A 27,887-nucleotide genomic window follows, 5' to 3' on the forward strand; every position below is an offset into this window, starting at 1 on the left:
GGACTAGGACCATAAGAAGCAGCATAATTAGGTGTGAACCAGAGACTAAGAAAGCAGTTTGAAATCAAATATTTTTTCAACTTTTATAATCCAGCTACATCTGCTTCTCAGTTTAAATATAGAACTGCAACACCTCCTCATTCTTGGACAAGCCAATCTCTTTAAACTGTACTGAAATTTCAAATTGAATCACCAGGTCTCTAGGTCTGACCAAGTCAGATTTCTTTCTGTAATAAGAACTTTTAAGAGTTCTTCTTCAGTAGTGTCCATAGTTTCAATATGTCTATAGAGACATTTCAAACTGCCTTTTTGTCTCTTCTATTTTTGCTTTGTCCCTTGGGAACTGGCAAAGTTTATGATCACTACCTGACCTGAAAGTACTTGCCCACCTACTGCCTAGGTGATCTGCAATCCAAGACTCTTAATAGTTACCATTGCTCCTGGATTTAAAGATAGCAGAAGCGGTCAGAAGCTTTTTAGCTTTTGACTTAAAAAGAAATTGTGCCTTTCCTTGCAAATGAAGACTGACACAGTCTTTGTTACCATTAGCTCCTACGATGTGCTTTAACTATGCGCCGCCATCTGTGTCTGTATTCAGCAAGCATACTATATAGGGCTTTTATTTTATAGGTTTTTGGAATACATTGAAGGTTTGAGATGACACATTGCTCACACAGTGGTGGTACACAGAAGGTAAAATGACTGATAGGCAGCTGATGAAGCATCAGAAAAGAGGGCAATGAATAACAGCTGCAGCAGCAGAAATTCTTGTAGGAACAGCAGATTGAAGGGGACAAGGAAGGGGAATGGACCAGGAGCCTTATAGTGGAGAATCAGTAGAAGAAATACCCACAGAAGCAGGTTAACCAGAACTGGGAATGACCAAGAGATGTGGGGTACAGAAAGACCCTGGATCTTGTGGATGAAGCAAAGCTGTTGCGGAGCTGCCTAAGCTCTGCATAAGGGCTGATAAATTGAGGCAATGTGCTGATACCAGCTAGGCAGGCAGGCACTTTGCCATGGATGTGAACCTCGTAGTTGTAAACTCCACTGCTCAAGGTAGGCCATCATCTCAACATGCCTGGAGAGAGAGGTTTAGATCCCAGGGAGGAAAGGGCTCTCTTACCTGGGGGTTATAACCTCTCCAGGTCTTTAAGAAAACAGATAACCATCTCATGCAAAAAGACAGACTCACTGTCTACTTTGGCATGGAAGGCTGAAATGGCTGCTAGATGTACCTTGACTGAAGAAATGGCCAGACCCTATTGTTTCAGAAGCAGAAGGTACTCCAATGAGTTACAATGAGGACTGCATAGGCAGAATTCCACATTGGGAGGACCCGATGGAGAATCACTTCCATTTTGCAAAGTAAGTGGTCCTGGCAGAGGGTTTTCTACTGCCCAGCAGGACTCTACGGACTTGCTCCAAGCAAGCTTGCTCCTCAGGATTCAACGATGGAACTTACAGGCCGCCAGATGAAGAGAACTGAGGTTCGGGTGGAGAAGCTGACCATGATCTTGAGATATCAGGTCCAGGTGTAGCGGAAGCAGAAGCGGGGTCTCCACCCAAAGGCCTATGAGAGTGGTGAACCAATGTTGCCTGGGCCATGCTGGGCCTATGAGAATGACCAGTGCCCAATTTCACTCGATCTTCATCAGAACCTTGTGACTCATCAGAATAGGTGGACAGGTGTAATAGGTGTCCATAAGAGACCATGAGGCTGTGGCCTCGCAGGGAGCAGAACTGGTGGCATTTCCTGTTGTCATAGGTAGCAAACACATCTGTAAGGGGAATCCCCCACCATTGGAATGTCCCTTGCCATGTCCAGACAAAGGGACCACTCATGGTCAGAGGAGAAAGACCTGCTGAGGATCTATCAGCTGGTTCTCCACTCCCAGAAGGTACAACACTTCTAGATGGACTGAATGTGTTATGCAGAACTCCCACAGTTGGATTGCTTCCTGACATAAGGGAGAAGCGTGCACTCCACCTGACCGGTTGATGCAGAACATGGCAGTCGTGTCATCCACGAGAACCTAAACAACCTTGTTCGTAAAGTGCAGCAGGAATGCTTGGCAGATGAGGCAGATTGCCCTGAGCTCTTTGACACTGATATGAAGAAGAGCTCTTCTTGAGACCATAGACCATGAGTCCTAAGAGATCCTAAGTGGACATCTCAGCCGAGTGCTGACACATTGGAGACTAGAGATATCGATGGTTGAGGCCATGAAAAGTGTTCTCATTCACAGACCTCACGGTGGTTCCGCCACCATGTCAGTGAGCCGGAAACGATGATGCCGTGAAGGTGAGTATACCGTGGCCAGCCAGGGTTGGTGAGGTCTGAGACGTAGCTTCGTGTATTGTACTAAGTATGTGCTCAATAGCATGTGGCCCAGAAGACTCAAACATTTCCGAGCTGTCATGACTGGATGTGTCTGGAGGGACCTTATCAGGACCATGATTGCCCGAAACCGACCTTCTGGAAGCAGGACCCTCGCCTGCATGGCATTAAGATTGGCACCAATTAACTCTATCCCTTGCACAGGGATAAGTGTGGATTTATAGGCATTTATCAGTAGGCCTAGTGCCCTGAAAGTTGATTGGATAAGATAGATGTTGGGTTCCACCTGAGCTCTGGACCAGCCTCTGACAAGCCAGTCGTTGAGGTATGGGAATAAGTGTACTGCCCTTTTTCTGATGAAAGCCTTCACCACCACCATACATTTGGTTGAAATCTGTGGGGCAGCCAACAGGCCAAAGGGAAACTCTGTGAACTAGGAATGTATGACAAATCTTAGGAACCTTCTGTGGCTATGGAAAATTGATATTTGGAAGTATGTGTTCTTTAAATCGAGTGGGGCATACCAATCTCCTGGATCCAATGAGGGAATAATGGAAGTCAAGGAAACCATGCAGGACTTTACGTTCTTGAGATAGCAGTTGAAACAACGCAGGTCTAGGATAGGTCTGAAACCATCTTTGGCTTTCGGGATTAGGAAGTAACAGGAATAGAACCCCTTTCCTCTTAAATGGTGCAGAACCTCTTCTATGTCTCCCACCTGAAGGAGGGATTGGATTTCTTGTTACAACAATTGCTCATGAGAAGGGTCCCTGAAGAGGGATGAGGAGGAGGGGTGGGAAGGTCAGATAGACAAAAACTGGAGGGTGTATCCCACTTCTATTCTGTTAATTACCCGACGGTCCAAAGTAATGTGGGTGCAGGCACTGAAGAAGTGGGAGAGTTGGTTGGAAAACAGAGGAGTAACTGGATCTGGTATTATGGGGACTGAGATGTTGACCTTGAACATCTTGTCAAAATGAGTGCTTTGAGCTCCCTGAGTGCCTGGGGGTGGTCTGCATCGGCCCTGTTGAGGTCGATACAGGAGGTCTAGGCCTGAACCCCCTGTTCTTCCTCCTTTGCTGGTTCTTTCTGGCTGGCTGGGGAAAGTAACAGCCAGTCTCTTGGGGCCTGTAATGTTTCCTGGATATCACTGGAGTATATAGTCCCAGAGATTTCGAGGTCACCTTGGAGTCCTTAAGACCATGGAGCCCAGTGTCTCTTTGCTCTGAAGAGCAAGGACTCTTCAAAAGGGGAGATCCTGGAGGGTTTGTTGTACCTCCTGGGGAAACCTTGACGACTGCAACCACGCGCTTCTGCACATGGTCACTGCCACTGCCGTTGATCTGGCCGCAGAATCAACTGCATTCAGGACTGCCTGCAAGGAGGACCTCGCCACTGTTTTCCCCTCCTCAATCAGTGAGAAGAACTTCTATCTGGCATCCTGGAGGAGCAAGTCCTTAAATTTTTGCATAGACACCCACATATTAAAGTGATAGCAGCCTAAAAAAACATGTGCTGAAGCTACTACCGGGGGTTTTCCAATAGAGGACGGCATTGGTACCAGGCAGTGGCTAGGGGATAGTTCTCTGCTGCTCTGCAGAACAGGTGGTGCAGAGTCCTGAACCTTCTGGGACACAGGAACTGGTAGCAAAAAAACCAGGTCACTGGCTGCTGCAAACGCCCCTGAAGTAGACAATGCTGCAAACTGAGCGGCACGCTGTCTGCCCAATGGCAATACTTCTGGTGCCAGATCAGCAGGGCCTGTGAAGATACCAGAGCCAGTTGTACTGGTTGTTGTGGTGCTGGAGAAGAAGGGCGGCCCAACAGAGGTCTCGCTCTATCCCGGTCCCCATGCCTACTTGCCTTTGGCATCAGAGATCGGCTCTTCTCCTGCTGTTTCGGTGTTAATTCTTGGGCATTGCGGATGAAGATCAGAGCCAACACTCACGACCAGTGGGGGGAAGTGCTGCGCACCAAAGCTGAAGTGCTTGGTGCTGATTCTGAACATGGTTCTGAAGCAGGTCGTAGGGCTGCCTCCATGAGAAGGACCTTCAACCTCTCTTCCTGGTCCTTCTTGGTGCGGGGTTTGAAGTCCCTGCAGATCTGGCAGCGGTCTTTTCTGTAAGATTCTCCTAAGCACTTGAGACGACTCAAGTCCAAGTTGCACAATGGCCTCGACTTGACGCAGTTAGCAGAGGGCTTGAAGCCCAGTGATCGAGGCATGCCCCGGCACTGGGGAACGGACGAACTTCGCTGAGCGTGGAGGTGTTCAACAACTAACTACTAAAAACTAACACACACTACTACAATAACTATATACATTTATCAAGAAGAGAAAACCACTAGGAAAAGTGCCTGAGCAATAAAAGTAGTTCCAGTAACCATCATGGGCTGTAAGAAGGAACTGAAGGGGTCTGGGACGGCAGGGCCCTTTATACCGGCTCTATGAGTGCGTGGCACCAGAGAGTGCTGGAGCCAACCCAATGGGTATCACTAGGGGGAAAAAATTCCAACAACTGTGCTCAGGGCACGCACACGCCTACGTTGGAATGGACATGTGCAAGCACTCAAAGAAGAACATCTGTTCCTTGATTCACCATAATAGAAAGAGGCAAACACTGTGGTTACTATGCTACTTCCAGGTGAAATTCAATGGGCTGGTTCCTATCTACAAAGATTAAAACCACCTATAATTCAGTTCTCAGACACTGCGTCTTCATCTCTGAATCACCAACCACCTGCATTTGTCTGGAACACTTCAGCTCTTTCTTGTCAGGTTGAAATTTAAGAATTATAGTATAGTTGGGTCCTTGCAGGGACTATTCCCTTAAAAAGGCATTTATTGTGAACATTTACACAATAGAAAGAAAAACCATACTTAGGCATTCTTGCATCAGTGACAACCATTGCCCTGCTAAATTCCACTTTCACATCCATAGGCCGCAAGATATGTTGTGATGAATATTTTAGCTTACGAGCCTCCTTCCAATTTTCATCTAGTGAAAAGAAAACAGTTGTATTACTTATTTTATGCCACAACAGATTTCCCCAACACACTGAATACATTGTGAAAATGAGTTTTGGAGCTGGGGAAAGTATAGATTAAGGAAGAATAATGGAGGAAAACTCATGTTTCTTGGCTAGATGCCAAAATCACAAGTGAAATTCTTTGGTCTATATAGTATGCGCCAGACCAGGCTAGGTAATCTTGAGACCTTTTGGCCTCAAAAGTCTATGCCGTTGTAAGAAACCAAAAACTAAGAGTATATCTACATTACAAACCTTTGTCAACTGATATTAGATTGCTGCAGTGGTGCATATCTACACTACCCTCTTGGATTGGTGGCGTGCGTCCTCACCAGGTGCACCTCCACCAACCTAAGAGGGCAGTGTGGGGAGCAGAAAGCCTGGTCCCTCAGTTCTGCTGGCAGCTCCCTGCCAGGAGCCTGGCTGCCCCACAGGCTCCCAGCATGCTCCTCCCCCACCCAGCTTCCCATTCCCTGCCGAGAGCTGGGGAGGGAGCTGCCCGGGGCTTCTCACCACTGGGGAGTGGTGTTCAGCTGCTCCAGCTTCTTGAGCCCCCACTCTACACCAGGAGCGGGTGGGGGGCCACTCAGGCTTCTCACCCTGGCTCCCAGCTGGGAGACAGGTCCAAAGCTGCCTCTGCTTCTCGCCCCACGAATCGAAGTTGCTGGGGCTTCAGTTCCCAGCTGGGAGCAGAATCTAGCCCAGCACTCCAGGGGAGCGGGGGCTTTCTTGTCAATTTCATGGCTCCTGTGATGCAGTATCTACACAGAGACTTCGCTGCCCTAACTATACCGACATAAGCCATATGCCTCTCGTGGAGGTGGAGTTATGATGTCGGTGTAGTAGGACATTTACAATGGTGGAAGGAAGGCTGTAGTGTAGACACAGACATAATTAGGTCAACATAAGCTGCTTTACATCAACCTAACTGTGTAGTATAGACCAGCCCTAAGGTTGCGCAGCTTGGTTGCCAGGCTTAATTAAGGGCTTGGGAAATTCACTGTGTGTAGATGTGTGGGACTCGATTTGCAGTTTTAAATCTATCCTAAAGGCAATCATGGCCTAAAATGTACTCATCTGTGGAAGTGAAGAACAAAATTTACTGGAAACTCAATTGTTGGTTAAAAATTGGCACACCGGTTATCAAAATTTTTTTGTTCAATTGTCCCAACAAAAAGCAATTCATTTTGTGAATACTTACGATGTTTGCAGTAAAGTAGCTGTATACTGCTGAGCTGAATATCAAAGCTATCGTAAGCTCTTGACATGATATCTTCAATGGTACTTTGTCCTACTTTGAGTTCTGACACATCAGAACGACTTTTACTCGTCATCTTAAAAAAAAATCACAAAAAGTAATTAAAATCAGTTTAAAAATCTTCAACACACTGGTCATACAAATATTCAACTTCTATAATGATTAAAGGTCAAATATCAAATAATTATTTTAATAAATAACAGGATCCATAGGACTAATATACCACATCAGACCAGTAATTTATGTAGTGCAAAATCCTCCCTCCAGTAATAGCCAGAATTAGATACTTTTCAAGAAACCCAATAATGAACCACTATGAAATAAGCTGCCCACAGGAAAAATTGCTTCCTAAACTCCTTTTAGTTAGTGGGTGACTTTTGCCCTGAACCATGAGAGCTCATACTCCTTATAGTTTATTTTATCTAATGTTACTGTGACTGTTAAACATACAACTGTCTAATCTATTTTTTTTCCTGCCAAACTAAACTCTCAGTCTCAATGATAACATGTAGCAGAGTTACACAATTTGTAATTAATCCATGGAAATGTATTTCCTTTTATCAGTTTTAAATTTCTTGCCTTTCAATCTCATTGGCCATCCTCTTGGTCTTTTATTATGAAAAATGATAAACTTAGAAATGCCCAAAATATCCTCAGGACCATTATGTATCTTCATGCTGTCCCCTCTTACTCATCTTCTAGCTAATTTAGGCAGTCCTAGTCTTTTTAATCTCACCTCATAATGAAGTCCTCCCATGCCTCTAATCATTTTTGTCATCTACCTTTAGAAACCTTCTATTTCTACTCTATGTTTTTGAGGTGAGTTAACAATCTTGAAATACAATGCAATTATGAAGTTCTACCATAGATTAATATAATAGCATTGTAAGTTTTCAATATTATTTTCTAACCCATTCTTCATACATACTCACTTTTTTAAAAACCATGTCAAGTGGCAGGACAAGAACAGAAATGATAAATTCATGATAAAATTTAATTTGTAATGTAATTAAATTTAACATTCTTGTAGGGCGGAAAAATACAAAAGAAACCCACCAGAGTAGCATTTAACTTCAAAAAGGGGCACTACACAAAAATGAGGAAGCTAGTTAAATGGAAATTAAAAGGAACAGTCACACAAGTGAAATGCCTGCAAGCTACACAGAAACGTGTTTAAACAAAACAAAACAAAAAGGCACAAACTAAATGTATACCCCCAAATTAAAAATAAAGAAGACCAAACACAATGATATCATGGCTAAAGAGAGAAAGAGAGGCAGAGACAAAAAGACATCCTTTGAAAACTGCAAGTCAAATGCTCCTGAGGAAAACAGAAAGGAGCATAAATTCTGGCAAATCAACTAAAGAAGTATAATTAAGCAGGCCAAAAAAGAATGTGAAGAGCCACTACCAAAAGACACAAAAGCTAACAATAAAAAATCTTAAGTACACCAGAAGCAAGAAGCCTGCCAAACAATTAGTGGGGCCACTGGACAATCCATGTGCTAAAGGAGAACTCAAGACAAGGCCATTGTGGAGAAGCTAAAGAAATTCTTTGCATTGGATCCACTGCAGAGGATGTGAGAGAGACTCCCACACCTATGCCATTCTTTTTAGCAGACAAATCTGAGGAACTGTCCCAGATTGAGGCATCAGCAGAGAAGGTTTTGGAACAAACTGATTAACTTAACAGTAATAAGTCATCAGGATGAGTGACATGGCAAAGTTTGCAAATGATACAAAATTACTCAAGACACTTAAGTCCAAAGCTGACTGCAAAAAAATAGGGCATGGCTACACTTGCAGATGTAGAGCGCTGTGAGTTAAACCCGCCTTTGGAGAGCGCAGTAGGGAAAGCGCTGCAGTCTGTCCACACTGACAGCTGCTTGTGCACTGGCATGGCCACATTTGCAGCACTTGCAGCAGCATTGGGAGCAGTGCATTATGGGCAGCTATTCCAGCATGCAAGTGACCGCAACGTGCTTTTCAAAGGTGGGGGAGGGTGTAACAGGGAGCGTGTTGTGTGTATGTGGGGGGAGAGAGAGTGGGGTTTTGGGGGACTGAGAGCATGTCAGCATGCTGTCTTGTAAGTTCAGACAGCAGCAGACCTCCCCTCCCCCTTTCACACACAGCATTCCACAGTAATGGCTTGCATGCCGGCTGTTAGAAACAGAGCTTTGAAAGGGCATTTCCACATTCCTAAAGGAGTTCAAAACAATGACAAGAGTGGCCACTTGACTTAAAGTGATTATGGGACGTTTCTGGAGGCCGATCAGAGCGCAGTAACCCAACACCTCATTCACACTGACGCCCGTGCGTTGTAGCCAAGGCGCAGCAAACATTATTCCTCTCAGAGGTGGAGTACCAGCAGCGCTGTAGCCGCCGAGTCAGAGCACTCTACGTGCCTTGCCAGTGTGGACGGGGAGTGAGCTAGGGCGCACGGGGCTCCTTTATTGCACTGTAACTTGCAAATGTAGCCAAGCCCTTACAAAGGGATTTCACAAAACTGGGTGACTGGGCAACAAAATGGCAACTAAAATTCAATGTTGATAAATGCAAAGTACAGCACTTTGGAAAAGAATCCCAACTATGCATTCAAAGAATTCTAAATTAGCGGTTACCACTCAAGAAAGAGATCTTGGAGTTAACATGGATAGTTCTCTGATCCGCTCGGTCTGTAGTGGCAGTCAAATAAGCTAACAAAATGTTAGGACTCATTAGGAAAGGGATAGATAATAAGACAGAAAATAGCATAATGCCACCATATAAATCCATGGTAAGCTCATACCTCACATACTGCGTACAGTTCTGGTCGCCCCATATCAAAAAAGGATATATTAGAAATTAGAATCAGAAAAGGTACCAAAGGGCAATAAAAATGATCAGGAGTATAGAACAGATTCCTTATGAAGAGAGATTAAAAAGACACCAACTGTTCATAGAAAAGAGATGACTAAGGGGGGTTATGATAGAGGTCTATAAAATAACGAATGGTGTGGAGACAGTAAACAGAGAAGTGTTACTTACCCCTTCACATAACACACCAGAGGTCACCCAATTAAATTAATAAGCAGCAGATTTAAAACATAAGGAAGTACTTCACTCAACGCGCAATCTATGGAACTCGTTGCCGGGAGACATTGTGAAGGGAAAAAGCATAACCGGATTCAAAAAAGAATTACATACATTCGATGGATAGGCCCATCAATGGCTATTAGCCAAGATGGTCAAGGGCGCAACCCCATGCTCTGGGTGTCCCTAAACCTCTGACTGCCAGAAGCTGGAACTGGATGACAGAAGATGGTTCATTCGATAATTGTCCTGTTCTGTTCCTTCCCTGACACATCTGACACCAGCCACTGTTGATGGATAAGATACTGGGCTAGATGGACCACTGGTCTGACCCAGGATAGCAATTCTTATGTCTTATATTTGAAGATGAGCCCAGCAACCAGCTCCATCAGCACTGGTTCAGTTTCAGCAGCTGTCTTAGGCCTTGTCTACACTACGAGAGTAGTTCGATTTTACTTAAATCGAATTCTTGGAATCGATATTGCAAAGTCGAACGTGTGTGTCCACACAAAGGACAGTAATTCGACTTTGTGAGTCCACACTAACGGGGAAAGCGTCGTCATTGGAAGCGGTGCACTGTGGGCAGCTATCCCACAGTTCCCGCAGTCCCCGCTGCCCATTGAAATTCTGGGTGGAGCCGCCAATGCCTTCTGGGTAAAAAAAATGTGTCGAGGGTGCTTTTGGGTAACTGTCGTCATCCGTCCATCACTCCCGCCCTCCCTCCCTGAAAGCGCCGGCGGGAAATCAGTTCGCGCACTTTTCTAGTCAGTGACAGCGCGGACGCCACAGCACTGCGAGCATGGAGCCCGCTGCGACCATCGCTGCAGTTGTGGCCGTTCTCAACGCCTCGCAGCTTATCATCCACCTTTCCCTGAGGCAGATGCAGGTAAGTCAGGCGAGGAGGCTACGGCACCGCGGTGAGGGCCTGAAGTCTGAGAGTAGCACAGACCTCTCAGAAAGCACGGGACCCAGCGCCGAGGACATCATGGTGGCAATGGGTCATGTTGATGCCGTGGAACGGCGATTCTGGGCCCGGGAAACAAGCACTGAGTGGTGGGACCGCATAGTGCTGCAGGTCTGGGATGAATCCCAGTGGCTGCGAAACTTTCGCATGCGGAAGGGAACTTTCCTTGAACTTTGTGAGTTGCTGTCCCCTGCCCTGAAGCGCAATGACACCCGGATGCGAGCAGCCCTGACTGTCCAGAAGCGAGTGGCCATAGCCCTCTGGAAGCTTGCAACGCCAGACAGCTACCGGTCAGTCGCGAACCACTTTGGCGTGGGCAAATCTACCGTGGGGGTTGTTGTGATGCAAGTAGCCAAGGCAATCGTTGATGTACTGCTGTCAAAGGTAGTGACCCTGGGAAACGTGGAGGAGATCATAGATGGCTTCGCAGCGATGGGATTCCCAAACTGCGGTGGGGCCATAGATGGAACTCTCATCCCTATCCTGGCACCGGACCACCAGGCCAGCCAGTACATTAACAGAAAGGGCTACTTTTCCATGGTGCTGCAAGCACTGGTGGACCACAGGGGACGTTTTACGAACATCTACGTCGGATGGCCGGGCAAGGTTCATGACGCTCGTGTTTTCAGGAACTCTGGTCTGTTTAGACGGCTGCAGGAAGGTACTTACTTCCCGGACCACAAAATAACTGTTGGGGATGTGGAGATGCCTATAGTCATCCTCGGGGACCCAGCCTACCCGCTAATGCCCTGGCTCATGAAGCCCTATACTGGTGCCCTGGACAGTGAAAAAGAACTCTTCAACTACCGGCTGAGCAAGTGCAGAATGGTGGTGGAGTGTGCTTTTGGCCGTCTCAAGGGGAGATGGAGAAGCTTACTGACTCGCTGTGATCTCAGCGAAACCAATATCCCCATTGTTATAGCAGCTTGCTGTGTGCTCCACAATCTCTGTGAGAGCAAGGGGGAGACCTTTATGGCGGGGTGGGAGGTTGAGGCAAATAGCCTGGCTTCTGATTACGCCCAGCCAGACAGCCGAGCAATTAGAAGAGACCAGCGGGATGCGCTGTGCATCCGGGAGGCTTTGAAAGCTAGGTTCCTGACTGAGCAGGGTAACATGTGACTTTTCAGTTAGCGTACAGAGAAGCTGAACCTGCCCCCGTTTCTTTACCCAGTTAATGTTGACTATCCTCTCCAGTTACATACCCCCTTCACTCCCTTCCAACACACGTTTAGAAATAAAATCACTTCTACTTGTTAATGAACACCGTTTTCTTTATTACTGTTTTCGCGGGAATGTTTTAAACCTGGGACGCAGACTGTGGTGGAGAGCGGGTGTAGTGTAGTGACGCAAATGACGCTTCTAAACTCCAGGATTGACAGGCTCCGCTGTGGTGGACTGGTTGTTTCAACGGAGCCTGTCACCCCTCCTGATCGGGACTGTGTGTATGGGGGGGGCTATGTGACTTTGTGGCAGGGGGAGGACGGTTACAGATCCCCTGCTGCGTGGCTCTGTGATCCAGGATAAGGACCGCCGCATAAGATCTGTAACTGCCCTCCCCTGCCACAAAGTCACAGAGCAACCCACCCCCCACCACAGAACATGAAAACCACCTCCCAGACTGACCAGGGTAACTAGTGACTGCACTGTGTATGTGCCCTGCTGCTGGACCTGCCCCCGCCTATGTACCCTGCCAAAGGTGACTGTCCTGTCCAATTACCAACCCCCTTCCCCCCCCTCCTCCAAAAGAACATGATGGAAACAGTAATTAACAGAAACGTATTTTTTATTAGCAACTACACATGGAACTGGGAGGTGAAACTTGGATGGGGGCTTGTGTGAGGCGGGAAGGAAAGAACTTGTCAAATTTTGGGGAATGAGAGCCTTCTACTTCTAGAGCTGTCTGCAGGGGTGGAGTGAGAGTTTGCATGGACTCTGCCGCCCCTCCTTCTTTGCACTTTGGGTGAGGGGGGTATGGGACTTGGTGGCGCGGGAGGGCGATTACAGATAGACTGCAGCGGGGCTCTGTCCTCCTGCCTCCGTTCCTGCAGAACATCCACAAGGTGCCGGAGCGTGTCCGTTTGCTCCCTCATTAGTCCAAGCAGCGTTTGAGTCGCCTGCTGGTCTTCCTGCCGCCACCTCTCCTCCCGTTCCATGTGTGCTTGGTGCATTTGGGACAAGTTCTCCCGCCACTGGGTCTGCTGTGCTGCCTGGGCTCGGGAGCAGCCCATAAGCTCCGAGAACATGTCCTCCCGTGTCCTCTTCTTCCTACGCCTAATCTGCGCTAGCCTCTGGGAGTGTGATGCCAGGCTAGGTTGTGAGACAGTCGCAGATGTGGCTGTGGGAATGGGAAAAAGGAAGTGAATTCCTCAGAAAGATAAATGTAGTTGTGAACAAAGAACATAGTCTTTCTCTGTGAACAAGACCATGCACAGCACCTATCACATGCGCACTCAGGACAAGGTCGAATTCTCGGCCTTCGCATTCAGTGCCTGGGGTCTTGCACAGCAGATCTGAGAAGCGGGGCAGGACACCGGAATTTGTGTAGCAGGCAGACATGGTAAGCCGTAGACTTGTGGCAGCTTAAAACTTTAATATTAGCACTGGCCTCCTTTCACATTGAAAGCAATGTCAGTCCCTGCTGCCAGCAATCCGGCAAGCAGGAACTCTGCCCCTGGTCCCACCCCCTCGCGGCTGTCCCCAGGAACGATCCCTGTATGCTGCCCCTCTCCCGCATCCACCGCGTGGCTGCAAACCAGCGGTTACAGTTCTGTAAAGGAACGGGCAAGCAGTCCCAACACTAACATTGCCCTACCTAATTAAAAGCAGGTCACCATGAGCGACATCACCCTGATGAGGATCTCAGACAGCGATAAAGAAAGAATGCTTCGGGAAAGCCTCCAAAGACCAGGGCCGTATGCCGCCCTGCTGTGCAGGGCAATGATCCCTGAGTACTTGATTGTCTCGTGGCGCGGAAACGTGTCATACTACGGAGGACCCAATAAGGCCACTCTCCCCAGGAACCTGATGCAACGGCTTTCCAATTACCTCCAGGAGAGCTTCCTCGAGATGTCCCAGGAGGATTTCTGCTCTATCCCCGGACATATAGACCGCATTTTACTGTAGCTGCACTGGCAGGGACTAAACAGTAGAGCGGCTTGGGCAGAACAATCATGCTAAACCGGACATTGTTAGATTTTTTTTCAATAGTTGCACTGCCCAGGACTGAAACGTTAAGCGCCTACAGCAAACTAATCATGAGAAACCCATTGTTGTTATTCTTAATATTCCTGTTCTGTTAAAAATAAATGTTTAGATGTTTAAAACACTTACTGGCTGATCCTTCCCCAGATTCTGTGTCCGGGTTAACGGCTGGGGACGGTTGGTAGGGGATCTCTGTAAGGGTGATGAAGAGATCCTGGCTGTCGGGGAAATCAGCGTTGTAAGCGCTGTCGACTGCCTCGTCCTCCTCATCTCCTTCCTCATCTTCCCCGTCTGCTAACATGTCCGAGGAACCGGCCGTAGACAATATCCCATCCTCAGAGTCCACGGTCAGTGGTGGGGTAGTGGTGGCGGCCGCACCTAGGATGGAATGCAGTGCCTGGTAGAAACGGGATGTCTGGGGATGGGATCCGGAGCGTCCGTTTGCCTCTTTGGTCTTCTGATAGCCTTGTCTCAGCTCCTTGATTTTCACGCGGCACTGCGTTGCATCCCGGCTGTATCCTCTCTCTGACATGTCTTTAGAGATCTTCTCGTAGATCTTTGCATTCCGTTTCTTGGAGCGCAGCTCGGAAAGCACGGACTCATCGCCCCACACAGCGATCAGATCCAAGACTTCCCGATCAGTCCATGCTGGGGCCCTCTTTCTATTCTGAGATTGCACGGCCATCACTGCTGGAGAGCTCTGCATCGTTGCCAGTGCTGCTGAGCTCGCCACGATGTCCAGACAGGAAATGAGATTCAAACTGCCCAGACAGGAAAAGGAATTCAAATTTTCCCGGGGCTTTTCCTGTGTGGCTGGTCAGAGCATCCGAGCTCGGACTGCTGTCCAGAGCGTCAACAGAGTGGTGCACTCTGGGATAGCTCCCGGAGCTATTAGCGTCGATTTCCATCCACACCTAGCCTAATTCGACATGGCCATGTCGAATTTAGCGCTACTCCCCTCGTCGGGGAGGAGTACAGAAGTCGAATTTAAGAGACCTCTATGTCCCCTAAATAGCTTCGCGGTGTGGACGGGTGCAGGGTTAATTCGATGTCACGGCGCTAAATTCGACATAAACGCCTAGTGTAGACCAGGCCTTAGTATGAACGTATTAGGATGGAAAACCAATGAATTCCGAAGTGCGTGTATCCAGGAATGCCTGTGATCACATAGACTCCAAAAGCTTCTGTGGTGCAATAAAACTGAACACACAGTTCGACCACCTTAAGCATCCTGCTAGAGATCGATCCAGTGGCGTTTGATTAGCAAGGCGGCCACATCCCTTTGGGATTTGCCGTGATGCTGATGCAGTTATGAGTGCTCAACATTTTTGCAAATCTGGTCCTTGGTGTTTCACATGGGGCAACCAGAAATTAGGACCAAAGAATCAGTAGTAAACTGTGAACATTCTCGTTTTAATGTTTGTCTTAAGTGGTTAAGCCTTTGTGATTCTGGGAAGTCTGGTGGCAGAGGAAGAAACAGACTATAGTTCTCTAGGTTAATAACTTTTTTTACCCATATGTTGCAATCTCTTGCCTCATTCACTACACACCATCCAACATCTGTAGCAGAAGAGACCATCATCCTACATACAACAGCCATATTTATACACAACTGATTCATTCATTCTAGATGAACTTTGGAGTGCTAGACTTTGAAACTTTAATGATTTTAATGTAGTTTTTTAAGTAATTTCCTATATTTTAAAAAAACCTGAAAACTTAGCTTCTATTATGTGGAACCATATTGCCCCCAACATGGGTTGTCAACAGCGTAAGGACCTTTAGATCCACAGCACAGACTTCTACCACTTGAGCTAATGATGTAAATGGCCATCAGTAGTAGGCTGTTATTTTCTATGTAGAACAGCCACTGGACCAGAAGAGGAGCGAGAGCTGGGACACATATTTTGCCAATTAATTTCACAGCTATTTGCTGGCAGCAGAGGAATGTAGATTCAGGACTCCTGGATTATGTATCAGGTTCTGGATAGATGTGTGCATTAGTGGTTACCGACTCTATTGCCAGGGCTCCAGTCCTTCTCCCTCTCCACTCCTTTGCAAACACTCCTTACCAGCTCCTCTCCCCTCTGCTTCCTTTCACCCACAGGCTCCTGTTGCTACCACATTTCCACTCCTCTGCATTTCAGCCATGAGCCAACAGAGGGAGCATTTAGTGATAAGGCTGCGAGTTTGTCACAGATCTGCAGCGGTCCATGCGCCTGGCTCAGGGACAACTCAGGCAGTCCCTGTGCCAGGTGCACCGGCCGCTGCTGGGGCAGTCTTGGACCACCGCGCCTCCATGCTCCCCCTGAGCAGCAGAGTTTGGGTGTGGGAGGTGAGCTCTGGGCAGCACTTACCTGGGAGGCTCCCCAGAAGCAGCTAGGGGGAGGCATGGCCAGGCAGTTCTGCAGGCTGCCTCTGCCCAGAGCGCTGGTTTTGCAGCTCCCATTAGCCGGAAACCACAAACAAGGGAGTTGTGGGGGCGGTGCCTGCAGGTCACAGGCCATGAATTTTTGTTTACTGCCTGTGATCTGTCTGTGACTTTTACTAAAAATACCCATGACTAAAATGTAGCCTTATTCAGTGCACAGTCTCCTGGCTGTCAGTTCCGGTGCCTGGTGCCACAGCATCCCCCAGTATCCAGGCAAAGCTCCTGAAGGGAAGTGCTGTTCAGCCTCAGAAGTCCTGATATGGTACATGCCCGATGCATAGAATATCAGGATAGGAAGGGACCTCAGGAGGTCATCTAGTCCAACCCCCTGCTCAAAGCAGGACCAATTCCCAGATAGATTTTTGCCCTAGATCCCTAAATGGCCCCCCTCAAGGATTGAACTCACAACCCTGGGTTTAGCATGCCAATGCTCAAACCACTGAGCTATCCCTCCCCCCTTCCCATATGGAATCTTCATTGATTTTAACTTCCAAACTCTAATAAGTCTTTACTGAGCATGTACAAAGAAACGGTTACTCACCTTCTTGTAACGGTTGTTCTTCGAAATGTGTTGTTCATGTCCATTCCAAGCAGGTGTGTGCGCATCGTGTGCACGCCAGCCGGAAGATTTTACTATAGCAGCGTCCGTAGGGTCGCCTCCGGCGCCCCCTGGAGTGGCGCCCTCATGGAGCTGTAGAAAGAAGCCAGCCGACCGCCCATCCCCTCAGTTCCTTCTTGACGATACTCTGACAGAGGGATAGGAGGGTGGGTATTGGAATGGACATGAACAACACATCTCGAAGAACAACCGTTACAAGAAGGTGTAACCATTTCTTCTTCTTCGAGTGATGTTCATGTCCATTCCAAGCAGGTGACTCACAAGCCCGAGTCTAGGTCGTGGGGTCGGAGGTCACTGCAGACTGGAGGACTGCGCGGCCAAATGCAGCATCCTCCCTGGCTTGGTGCGTGATGGCGTAGTGCACCGTAAAAGGTGCGGATTGAGGACCAGGTGGCCGCTCTACAAATTTCCTGCGTCGGGACATGGGCCAGGAACGCGGCCGAAGAGGCCCGCGTTCTCCTGGAGTGGGCCGTGATAGGCGGGGCTGGTATATTGGCCTGACTGTAGCACTCCTGGATGCAGGTTCTGATCCAAGCCGAGATCTGCTGTGACGTGACCGGGAGCCCTTTCCTACTGTCGGCCATGGCGACGAAAAGTTCGGTCAACTTCCTGAAGGATCTCGTCCTTTCTATATAGAACGCGAGAGTCCTGCGAACGTCCAGAGAATGCAGCCTGAGCTCCTTAGCCGAGGAGTGCGGTTTCCGATAAAACACAGGGAGAAAAATGTCTTGACCCATGTGAAATGGGGAAACTACCTTAGGCAGGAACGCTAGGAAGGGTGGGGGGTCGGCTGGCTCCTATATACAGCGCCATGAGGGCGCCACTCCAGGGGGCACCAGAGCCGACCCTATGGACGCTGCTATAGTAAAATCTTCCGGCTGGCGTGCACGCGGCGCGCACACACCTGCTTGGAATGGACATGAACAATCACTCGAAGAAGAACTGAGAGTTTTCATAGGCTTATGCTTAGGCCAAAGTTTTCATGCAAGTACCTAAAAGAACTTCCTGTGGCGACCATGCTATCAAACATTAAACCCTTATTCCAAAAACATGGAGGTGCTAAACCTTCTCTCCTGCTGATAAAAGCTCACCTTAACTGATCACTCTCCTTATAGTGTGTATGGTAACCCTCATTGTTTCATGTTCTCTGTGTAGATATAGATATAGATATAGATATAGATATCTTCCTACTGTATTTTCCACTAAATGCATCCGATGAAGTGAGCTATAGCCCACGAAAGCTTATGCTCAAATAAATTTGTTAGTCTCTAAGGTGCCACAAGTACTCCTCTTCTCAACAAAGTTATATTTTAAGATTTTTTTAAATATGGGCAAAACATTTTCCCCTAATCTTGTTCTCAGAAACAGGTAAACCATTTTAGCTGAAAGAGTCAAAAAAATTCAGCCTGAGACAGACACCCAGCATGCAAAATTTCAGCCCAAATCATTATAGTTTGGCAAAATTATAAGCAACAGCAAACAGTCTTACAATGGGACAAGCAAACTTAATATTCAGTGCTGCCAGTGTCACCTATATATAGATATATAGATATATATCAGTTGCCAACATACAAAGAAGGGGAACTTGCTATTTTAAATTTTGTTAGTTCAATAAGAAGGCAATCATTCAGGGGCAGGAATAGTATTTTCTGTGTTTGGTATACTGTGAAATGTGAAAAATCGGGACGGGGGTAATAGGAGCCTATATAAGAAAAAGACTCAAAAACCAGGACTGTCCCTATAAAATCGGGACATCTGGTCATCCTAGTTTGGTATAGTGTTAAGCACACTAATAGCATTTGATATACATTTATTAAGTTACCTTTGCTTGCTTTTTCCTTACAATTTAAATAATCTATTAAATTTAATATAGAGGATAAATATTTTGAAGTTCTGATTTAGTCCTATACTCATAAATGATCATTCTATTCAATCCATATCATTTTAGTGGATAATGAACAAAAAAAGCGCATTGGAAAGGGGTGGGCGGAAAAGGTTAAATTAAAAATATTGTGTTAACCACGTATGTCAGAGTAAGAGAGATTCTATTTCTCTGTATTCCAAAATAGCATCAGGGATGCCAGGATTAAAAACTGTTAAGAACAATTTTCATGTATTACTTTACGGCATACAAAGATTCGCAAAGGAAGTGGCCTCATTTTTGTCATGTACACTATCCACTCTAAGTAGATTAGAGACGTGTTCAGAACAGGAGAAGAAATCCAGACTTGTGTAGAAAGCAGTTTAAAATGAATCACCACTATTTAAATTGAATAGGAACATTTAAATAAACCCATTATAGTCAACAGTATTTAAGTTCATTTTTAACATACTACAATAAATAGAAGCCAAATTATCACAAATAATAAATCATTTCATGAGTGGAAACTGTACCTGTAGGTTACCAAGATCCAGAAGAAGTAAATTTGACGTAGATTCATAAAATCCATTTTGTGGAACGAGGACGTATGAAGCCATTAAATTAATTTTTAGATTGAGAATTTTCTGTGTTTCAATAACATATAATAATCCTAGAAAATAATCACATTGAGACAGGTAAGGAGCCAATATGAAACCATGTCTTTAAACGTATTTTAAATAAATTATGGTGATAATGTATGAACCAGAGGACAAATTTCATTACAATAGGATTACTAAAATACACAGCTGAAACTGTTCAACCACATCAAACTTAGTCAACCATCCCAAATGTACAGTATCCTGGTTTATTCTGATAGATCTCAATTCTCTTTATTGGTTACACATTCATAAATGTACTTCTTATTAGTGTAGTTCTTTTCAGTGTTCAAAGTACCCATGAATAATAATCAATCACCTTGTCAGTGCTAATGAATATAGCAAAAATGATGACAAATAAGACACTTTCGCTAAGAAATCACAATAGCCAATTTCATGAGGACTGCGTGACACTGTAGGCTTAATACACTGGAATTAAGTTACAATACAAAAATATTCATGTGACAACGAGATTTGCTTTTAATCAAAGTTTAAATCTTCAATATATTTTCTCCATTTCCCATCTACTATAACAATATCTTAGTCTAATAATTCCTGAGTCATTGTTCAGAATAAAATGATTTTCTCAAATCATTTTTACAAAAGATTCCATTACCTAAAGTCAGTCAACTATCTTTAGCCCCAAGAATTCAGCAATCATGAGACAAAAAATAAAGAAATAAATCAGATTGGTTTAAAAATAACAAGATTTAAAATATACACACACCGCCTTTTGATTTTTTGAACTTTAAGCCTCAGTTACTAATTTATCTATGATCATTAACCAACCTAGTTAAGAGAGGAAGTGAAGACAGTAAACTAGAAATGAAAAAGGGGGAAACAGACAGCCACCAATGTACATCAGAAGTCATTAAGTGGAGAAAATTGATAATGGAAGCTAAAGATAACAAGGAAAATCCATGGCTGACAGAGCTAAGGACAAGGAGGAGATTCTCTTCGTTTTGTTTCTTTTGTTAAGTATGCTAGGAACAAAAGAATTCCTAACAATGACATAGGTCCATTTCTAGATGGAGTTGGTAAAAATGTTGTTAATAATTCCAAAGAGGCAGAAGTGTTTACTTAAATCTTCTGTATTTGTAAAGAAGCAGGATGATATATTCGTACAATATGAGGATGATAAAGTCCTTTTCAATCCCATAGTAACTGGGGACGTTAAACAGCTTCTAGTAGGGATGAACATTTTAAAAATCAGCAGGCCTAGATTACTTGCACCCAAGAAGTCCTAAAAGAGTTGTCTGAGCCACCATGCAAGTGATTAACCCCAGCCCAGATCTTTGTGGGCGGTGGTGGGGCTGAAGTTCCAGCCCAGAGCTTCGCAGGCAATGGTGGAGCTGAAGCCAGAGCCAGGAGCTCTGTGGGCAGCAGGGGGCTGAAGCCCAAGCCTGAGTCCCACTTGGGCAGGGCTTCCAAGCCTGAGCAATTTAGTTTGGCAGGCCCACCTGTGGTGTGCAGACCCGCAATTTCCCTGCTTTCTATCCCCTGTAGGCCCTGTGCAGCACCTCCTATACTGAGGCACTTCCTGTACTCAGGCACATGTGTTTATCTGGCAGCCCACTCAGCACATGTTGTGTTGAAACCAATCTGAAAAGTTACTGTAGACATAATTTTAGTAATGAACCATTTTCTGAAGAAAAGTGGAGGAAAGGAGAGTACTGAAGGGGAGTCGATTGCCACTTGCAGCAAAAGATGGGCTGACAATGAGGTTCCAAACAGCAGTAAAAAGCCAAGAAACCACAAATACGATCCAAAGTATTTGGAATATGAATTCACACGGACTTGTTTTCAGAAGCCACAGTGTGTGGCGAAGTTCTGGCAAAGGATAGCTTAAAACCGACTAAAATGTTGCAGCATTTGCAGACACAGCACAGTTCTGTTCAAAGAGTACTGAGAATGTACTGAGAATGGCAGCTACGGCAAATAAGAAAGCTCTTGAGGCATCTCTTGCTGTGTCATACTGGATAGCTAAAACTGGGAAACTGCACAGTATTGGAGAAACGTTTGTTCTGCCACGTGCTAAGAAAGTGCTTTTGACTATGGTGGGGCAACTCAATTTGATTCGATTCCCATCTCTAATGACACTATTTCCAGGCACATTCACAGTATGGCAAATGATGTGACTGAACGATTGCCAAAATCTAGCAAAGTTCTTTTTTTTTTTTTTCCATTCAACTGCTCAGATGCTGCTATACATAACATTTGAGAATGACAAAGAACTTCAAGAAGAATTTCTGTTCTGCAGGCCATTTCCATAGCAAGCTACTGGGGAACAGCTCTTCGCACTTTTGGATGCTTTTGTCTCTGATTCAGGCTTGGAATGGCAGCACTGTGTAGGAATTTGCAGTGATGATGCTCATGCAATGACTGGAAGAAACAGCAGGCTAGGCACCCGAGTGCAGGCTGTTGCACTGCAAGCAGTTGGACTCACTGTATTATACACAGGCTAGCCCTAGTTAAAAAAAATGCCACCTGTTCTAAAACAAGTTCTCGATGAAGCTGTTCGCACAGTCAACTTCATTAAAAGTGTACACCTGTTTGGAGTTGTGTGTGATAGATGGGAGCTGAACACCACCAGTTACTTTACCATACAGAAGTTCAGTGGCTGTCTTGGGGAAAGGTTTCAGCTCAGTGAGAAAGTGAGAATTTTTCTTTCAGATGAAGATTCCCCACTGGCTGAAAGGTTTGCAGATACAAGTGGCTTGCTCTGCTAGCTTACCTGGCAGACATTTTTGAACATCTAAATGTGTTAATACCCCACTTCAAGTGTGAGATGCTTTTGTCTTTTCTCTCACTGAGAAAATCGAATGTAGGATCAAGAAACTTTCCTTGTGGTATGCTCACGTGGACCGTGGCATGCTCACGTGGACCATGGCGGTTTTGAAGCTTTTTTCTTACTGTGTGACTTTTGGATGAAAATGCCTGGCCAAAGCATGACTTGCACCCATTATCATCAGATACCCAAAAAGCCTTAAACTGCAGTTTTGTGAGTACTGCCCTGAAAAGCATCAAAAAACAGAGGCGTGGATTAGAAATCCCTTTAATGTAGAAGCGACTGCAAGTGCTGTTATGTCACTTATAGTGAAAGAAACATGAATGGACCTTTCCTGTGATGAGACAGTGATGCTGAGATTTTCTGAGTGACCTCTTGCTAACTTCTGGATTTCTGTGTGAGAAGAATATCCAGAGCTGTCATCTCCAGCTTTGAAAGCACTCATGTCGTTTTCACCCACCTGCCTGGGAGAAGCTGGCTTTTCAGCACTGACTTTACTGAAAAACAAATTCAGGGCCCATCTCACTGTTGAAGATGACCTCCATCTTTACCTCGGCTACACAGAGCCCCACTTTAAGGATTTGTGTTCATCAATACAAGCTCACCCCTCCCATTAGGTGCATATATTTTTTTTATATTTTTTTACTACCAGATATAAAGATTGTCTTGTGACTGTATTGTGAATTAAAATATTTAGTGGCTACTTTTCGTAGATACAACCTTGTAATGCATTTTTAATTTAAAATACTAACTATTCTGTAGTAATTTATTTTGTCAAAAGGGGGTCGTGGTACAATAAAGTTTGAGAACCCATGTTTTAGATTATCAAATGTTCACCACCTCAAGATGGAAACTAGCAGAAGTATTCTATTTTATGTCAAATACCCCATAAGCCCCAATCTGGTTAATCCCAGAACTGATGCTCAGACTTTTCTCCAGTCTGTCTTGGAAGATAAGAGTATTATGCAAGTCATACTTACAGAATTTAACATCATCACAGCGTCAGGCCCTGCAAGTGCCTTAGACTTTGCAATTTGTAGAAGACAATCTTAAACGGACGAAGTCTGCCTCATTGTCATACAAACTTTTCATCAGTCCCTTTAACAACTCTTCAGCACACAATCCTTTAACTAACTACTCTGTCCCAAAACAATCAACTGAACGCCAAAATGTTATATAACTTAAAAAACGCATACCTCAAAACCTCCTGAAACCAGTGATAAATAGTTTTACCCTTTTATTGTATTGACATTTTGCTCTTTATTTAAATTTCATCTTTTAGCGTGTCTTTGTTGAAAACTTTAAACCATCTAAGTATTTATATGGCCCCCATCACCACAGTATCTGAGTATCTATATGAAAACATTTCCTATTTTTGTTTCTTTGCAATTAATACATTAATTAGCAGTTATGATACATTTACAACAAAAGTATTTTAAAAATTTAGCCAAAAGAAAAAATCTTCAAAATTTATCAAAAACCGTATCACTGAAAATGTTTATTGACATTCACCTGTCGATGTCTTCTCACGAAATTCTTCAAGCTTCATCAAAGTTGCTGAGGTCAGTTGCTCTAAATGCACATCTTTTGGAGGCCTGAAGAAATCCACTAAACTATTCACAGTCCTCTGTTAAAATACAAATATAATAAACATAAAAGAAAATGAATGCTTACATCATATTTTTAGAAAACTAATGCTTCATAACATATTTTTTACTTACTGCATCATATATTATTTCCAACGGTTGTGATTCTATTCTAAGCTTCTGATCAGCTTTCTCATCTAAAGGATTGGTCTCAAACATTATGCTCAAGAGTGATGTATTGTTTTCGGAATGGACTGTTCGAGAAGATAGCAGACAGGGTATGAATTTTTCTTGAGACATGCCTGTAACTTCAAATGTGCTTATTTTCGTTTCAAATCTATATAAAGTGAAAACAGTAGAGAAATTACATTTAAATTGAATGTTTAAATAAACAGCAGATGACTTATAGACTACAAGATAAGTAGCAGGTGCCAGGTTAAAAGAACAAATCTTCTCCTCCATCAAAACAAGTCTAAGGAATTGTCTACATTTAATTTGCGACGAGCTGTGGAGTGAATCTACCTGGCACTAGCCCACAATGGACTGTCTACGTGGACCCTGCTGATGTGCTAATATTAACATCTCCTCAATGCACTTTAATCTACTCCCAGGTCAAAAAGGACTATATGAAAGTGTATTACCAGTGCATCAGCAGGATCCACAAGAACTGTTAGTCCATAGCAGGACTCTCTCTCTCTACAGTAACTCCTCACTTAATGTCGTCCCAGTTAACCGTTGTTTCGTTATTAGGTCGCTGACCTATTAGAGAACATACTCCTTTAAAGTCCTGCAATGTTCCCTTATAATGTTGTTTGGCTCCCTCCACTTGGTGCTCTTGGGGAGCTTGCCCCATTCCACCCGCCAGCGCTCCGGCCAAGAAGTGGGGTGGGGGTGCAGGAGCTTGTTCCGTTCCGCCTGCCTGAGTCTCCTGCTGGGGAGCAGGGTCAGGGTGCGATGTCTTGCCCCGTTCCACCTGGTGCTCCTGCCGGGGAGCAGGGTTGAAGCACGGGAGTCTTGCCCCCATTCTGCCCGCCCAGCATACCAGTTGGGGAGCAAGCAAGCCCCCACATCACCACCCCGCTACGCCCCGCCTCAATCAAGCTTTGCAATCATCACTGGTGAGTACAATATTAAATTATTTAAAACTTATAGTGTATATGTATATAATGTCTTTTGTCTGGCAAAAAAAAATTCCCTGGAACCTAACCCTCCCCCCCGTTTACATTAATTCCTATGAGGAAATTGGATACGCTTAACCTTGTTTCACTTAAAGTTGCATTTTTCAAGAACATAACTAGGACGTTAAGTGAGGAGTTACTGTATTTAATAAAGGCATAACTAACAGTGTGAACCAATGGCTGTGAACCAGCGTATGCCTGGCCTAGGCAGAATAGTAACACACCAGGTATTGGCTAACCAATTAAGCATATCCCTGATCCAAGAGGACAGTAGAGACACACAGATCTCTCAAGTAATTACATAAACACACTCATAAGAGATGGTACAGGAACACACCAACCTCTCGGAAGATTAGGATGGGATGACAGAATAATAGATAAGGATGTTTTGTTCTAACTAGGAGGTACAAGAATAAGGGTGGTATCTAACAATGTCTGGAGTATAATACTTAACTTGTTTTTACCAATGTATAAAAGGAGAAGTCATAGGAGGGGCATCTTTGTACTCGCTGAAGGAACAGAATCCTGGTGTGCTGACTGAGCAGGTACCATTGTCACAGGCATACATGTGTTAGTGTACCTGTAACCAATGAACCAGCGTGCTAGTATCGTGCTTGTCGACAATAAACCTGGCTGAGTGCCTTCACCACCGACCTGAGCCTGTGGTCTTTCCTTATGAATCACACCAAGGTCTGCTGAATCGGTAAGCTACACTCTCTGCTAGTGCAGCTGACATAGGCGCTCCAAGAGCAGCAACACTGGCAACAGCAATTTAACCTAGCAGCACTTCCAACTTGCAATCAAAATGGAACATTTTCCCTAACCAATTATTTTCCTTCTTCAGCATCTTTTCTGCCAATCAAGATTGTCTGGTTTCACCCACATAGTTGATATTGGGCATTTAGTGTACTGGATGAAATACATCACATGAGATCAACTGAGATCTCTCTGACACCACCTACAATAAAGAACTCAAAAGATGACTCTCACATGACAAACCACCCAGAAATTTAAGGAGATCATCAAATCCTTTCCTCAAACAACTCCAAGAGAAACTCTACCACCTCACCTCCCACAAATCCCCCTCCACCTGCCCAAGGACATTCTATATGCTTCTGAAGTTACAAGACAAGGAAACCCAGGCAGACCCATCATATCTGGCCATCGCACTCTTAAAGAAGCAGTATCAGGACTCATATACATCTCTCACAATGATGGCACCCCAACTGCTGAGCTCCCCAGATGCACCTAATAAGGGGGTGAAGCCTACACTTTTCCCTGGAGGCTGCAGAGGCAACAGCTGCTGCAGTAGTAACTCAAAGGAGGAAGCAAAGCTGGGGAAACTCCTCAAAAAGAAAATGCTACCTCTAGGACACAACTGGAACCCGAGAGATATTTGAACTAGATTAGTATTTTCCTCATAAAGTTCTGCAGCAGGGAGGATGAGTTAAGCCAGCCAGCAGCTGTGGAGGAAGATAAAGCTGTCATGGTGCTTTAGGGATGGGGAATTCCCTTACTGCCAGTAACTGACCAATCTGGTTCTACCCCCAAGCTGCAAACAGGCTAAACTAGCTATTGTAATGGGTCTGTGAACTTTAGCACAATGAAGATTGGAAGCTAAGCACCATTTTTATTAATAGCTTAGCCATTTTATGAGGAATAAAAATAGTTTGATGGACAAGGCTTACCTTATTGCTTGTGCACCTGGTCGTTGTATTAACATTGTGCTCAAGTCAATTACTGCAAATTTGATCAGCTCAGGTTTCTCCTTGTTTTCCCTTATTGATATGGACATGCTTAACAGCTTTACAGAAAGCTTCATAGCTTCATACTATGTAAAACAGGAAAAGGTACAATAAAGAGATTATTTACCATTAAGTGTAGTGTAGTTTGAGAGTCACCTTGGTGCATTCACACTTGCGCTCGTGGCACTGAGTAGTGGTACTACCCTGAAAAGTCATGTCTTTGGGGGTTTCACAAGAGAGCTCACATGACAGTGATGTCATCACCTCACTCTGTAGGAATGCACACATACCACCCAAGCTCTCTCCCCACTAACTGCAGAGCAGACAAAGCTGCAATGTAGAGGTGACAGTAGGTAAACGGTATGAATGTACGGGACAACTCTTTAAGAACAGTTACTGGTAAGTAACCCCTTTCTTCAAGGGCCCCTGTTCAGTCCACTTGAGAAGATTACCAAACAGTGCTCCACCAGGAGAACAGTGAACTAGGAGTTGTTAGGTAAATATAAACTGTAACACAGCTCTCCCAAACCAGGCATTGGAGCAAGATGCTACATCCACCAGGGGAACCCGCTAAGGCATGCCAATGATGTTACAGTGGTTCTCATGGAATGGATCTTTAAACAATAGGTTACTAGTTTCCTAATTAAGATGTAACAATGTTCTATACAATTCCTAATCCATGAGGAAGTCTGTTTGATCACAGGTTCTCTCTGGCATCTCTGACCACATGCTACAAATCACCTATTGAATTTTCTAAAGGCTTGGTATTTTTCAGATAAGAACACAATGCCCACTTGATATCCAGAGTATGGAAACAGGGTCTGGAGAAGAACACAGGCAGGGAAATACACTGAACTAGGGGAAAATCTGAGACCAGCTTAAGCATGAAGCTGGGATGGGATTTCAATGTGACTTTGTCTTGTGTACTACAATATAAGATGGAGAAGCTATCAAAACACAGCAGCTGCGATGAGGAAGGCAGTTTTGATCAATAAATGTTTGAGACAGGCTTCCGTCAGAGGTTCATAAGGAGAACCCATTAGCTTTGTAAGGACAATTTTTAGGTCCCATAAAAGTAGAGGCTCCCTAATGGGGGAAAACACACTTACCATGTCCTTAAGGAAGCTGGAGACTGTAAGGTAAGAGAAGATGTGTTTGTC

At 44.9% G+C, this 27,887-nt stretch overlaps 1 protein-coding gene across 2 annotated transcripts in view; it reads right to left on the reverse strand.

Moving 5' to 3' along the window:
* VPS13A (vacuolar protein sorting 13 homolog A) overlaps positions 1-27,887 on the reverse strand; it is a 283,684-nt gene that overhangs the window by 176,193 nt on the left and 79,604 nt on the right. For both annotated transcript variants that reach the window (XM_054032764.1, XM_054032765.1), the window contains exons 17-22: positions 26,671-26,813; positions 23,940-24,141; positions 23,731-23,845; positions 19,308-19,444; positions 6,570-6,702; positions 5,220-5,337 (exon numbers count right to left, since the gene is read on the reverse strand). In XM_054032764.1, coding sequence (XP_053888739.1) covers positions 5,220-5,337; positions 6,570-6,702; positions 19,308-19,444; positions 23,731-23,845; positions 23,940-24,141; positions 26,671-26,813 — 848 coding nt within the window. The remainder of the gene's footprint in view (positions 1-5,219; positions 5,338-6,569; positions 6,703-19,307; positions 19,445-23,730; positions 23,846-23,939; positions 24,142-26,670; positions 26,814-27,887) is intronic.

This window comes from Malaclemys terrapin, chromosome 6 (assembly GCF_027887155.1).
Source record: "Malaclemys terrapin pileata isolate rMalTer1 chromosome 6, rMalTer1.hap1, whole genome shotgun sequence".
Lineage (NCBI taxonomy): Eukaryota > Metazoa > Chordata > Testudines > Emydidae > Malaclemys > Malaclemys terrapin.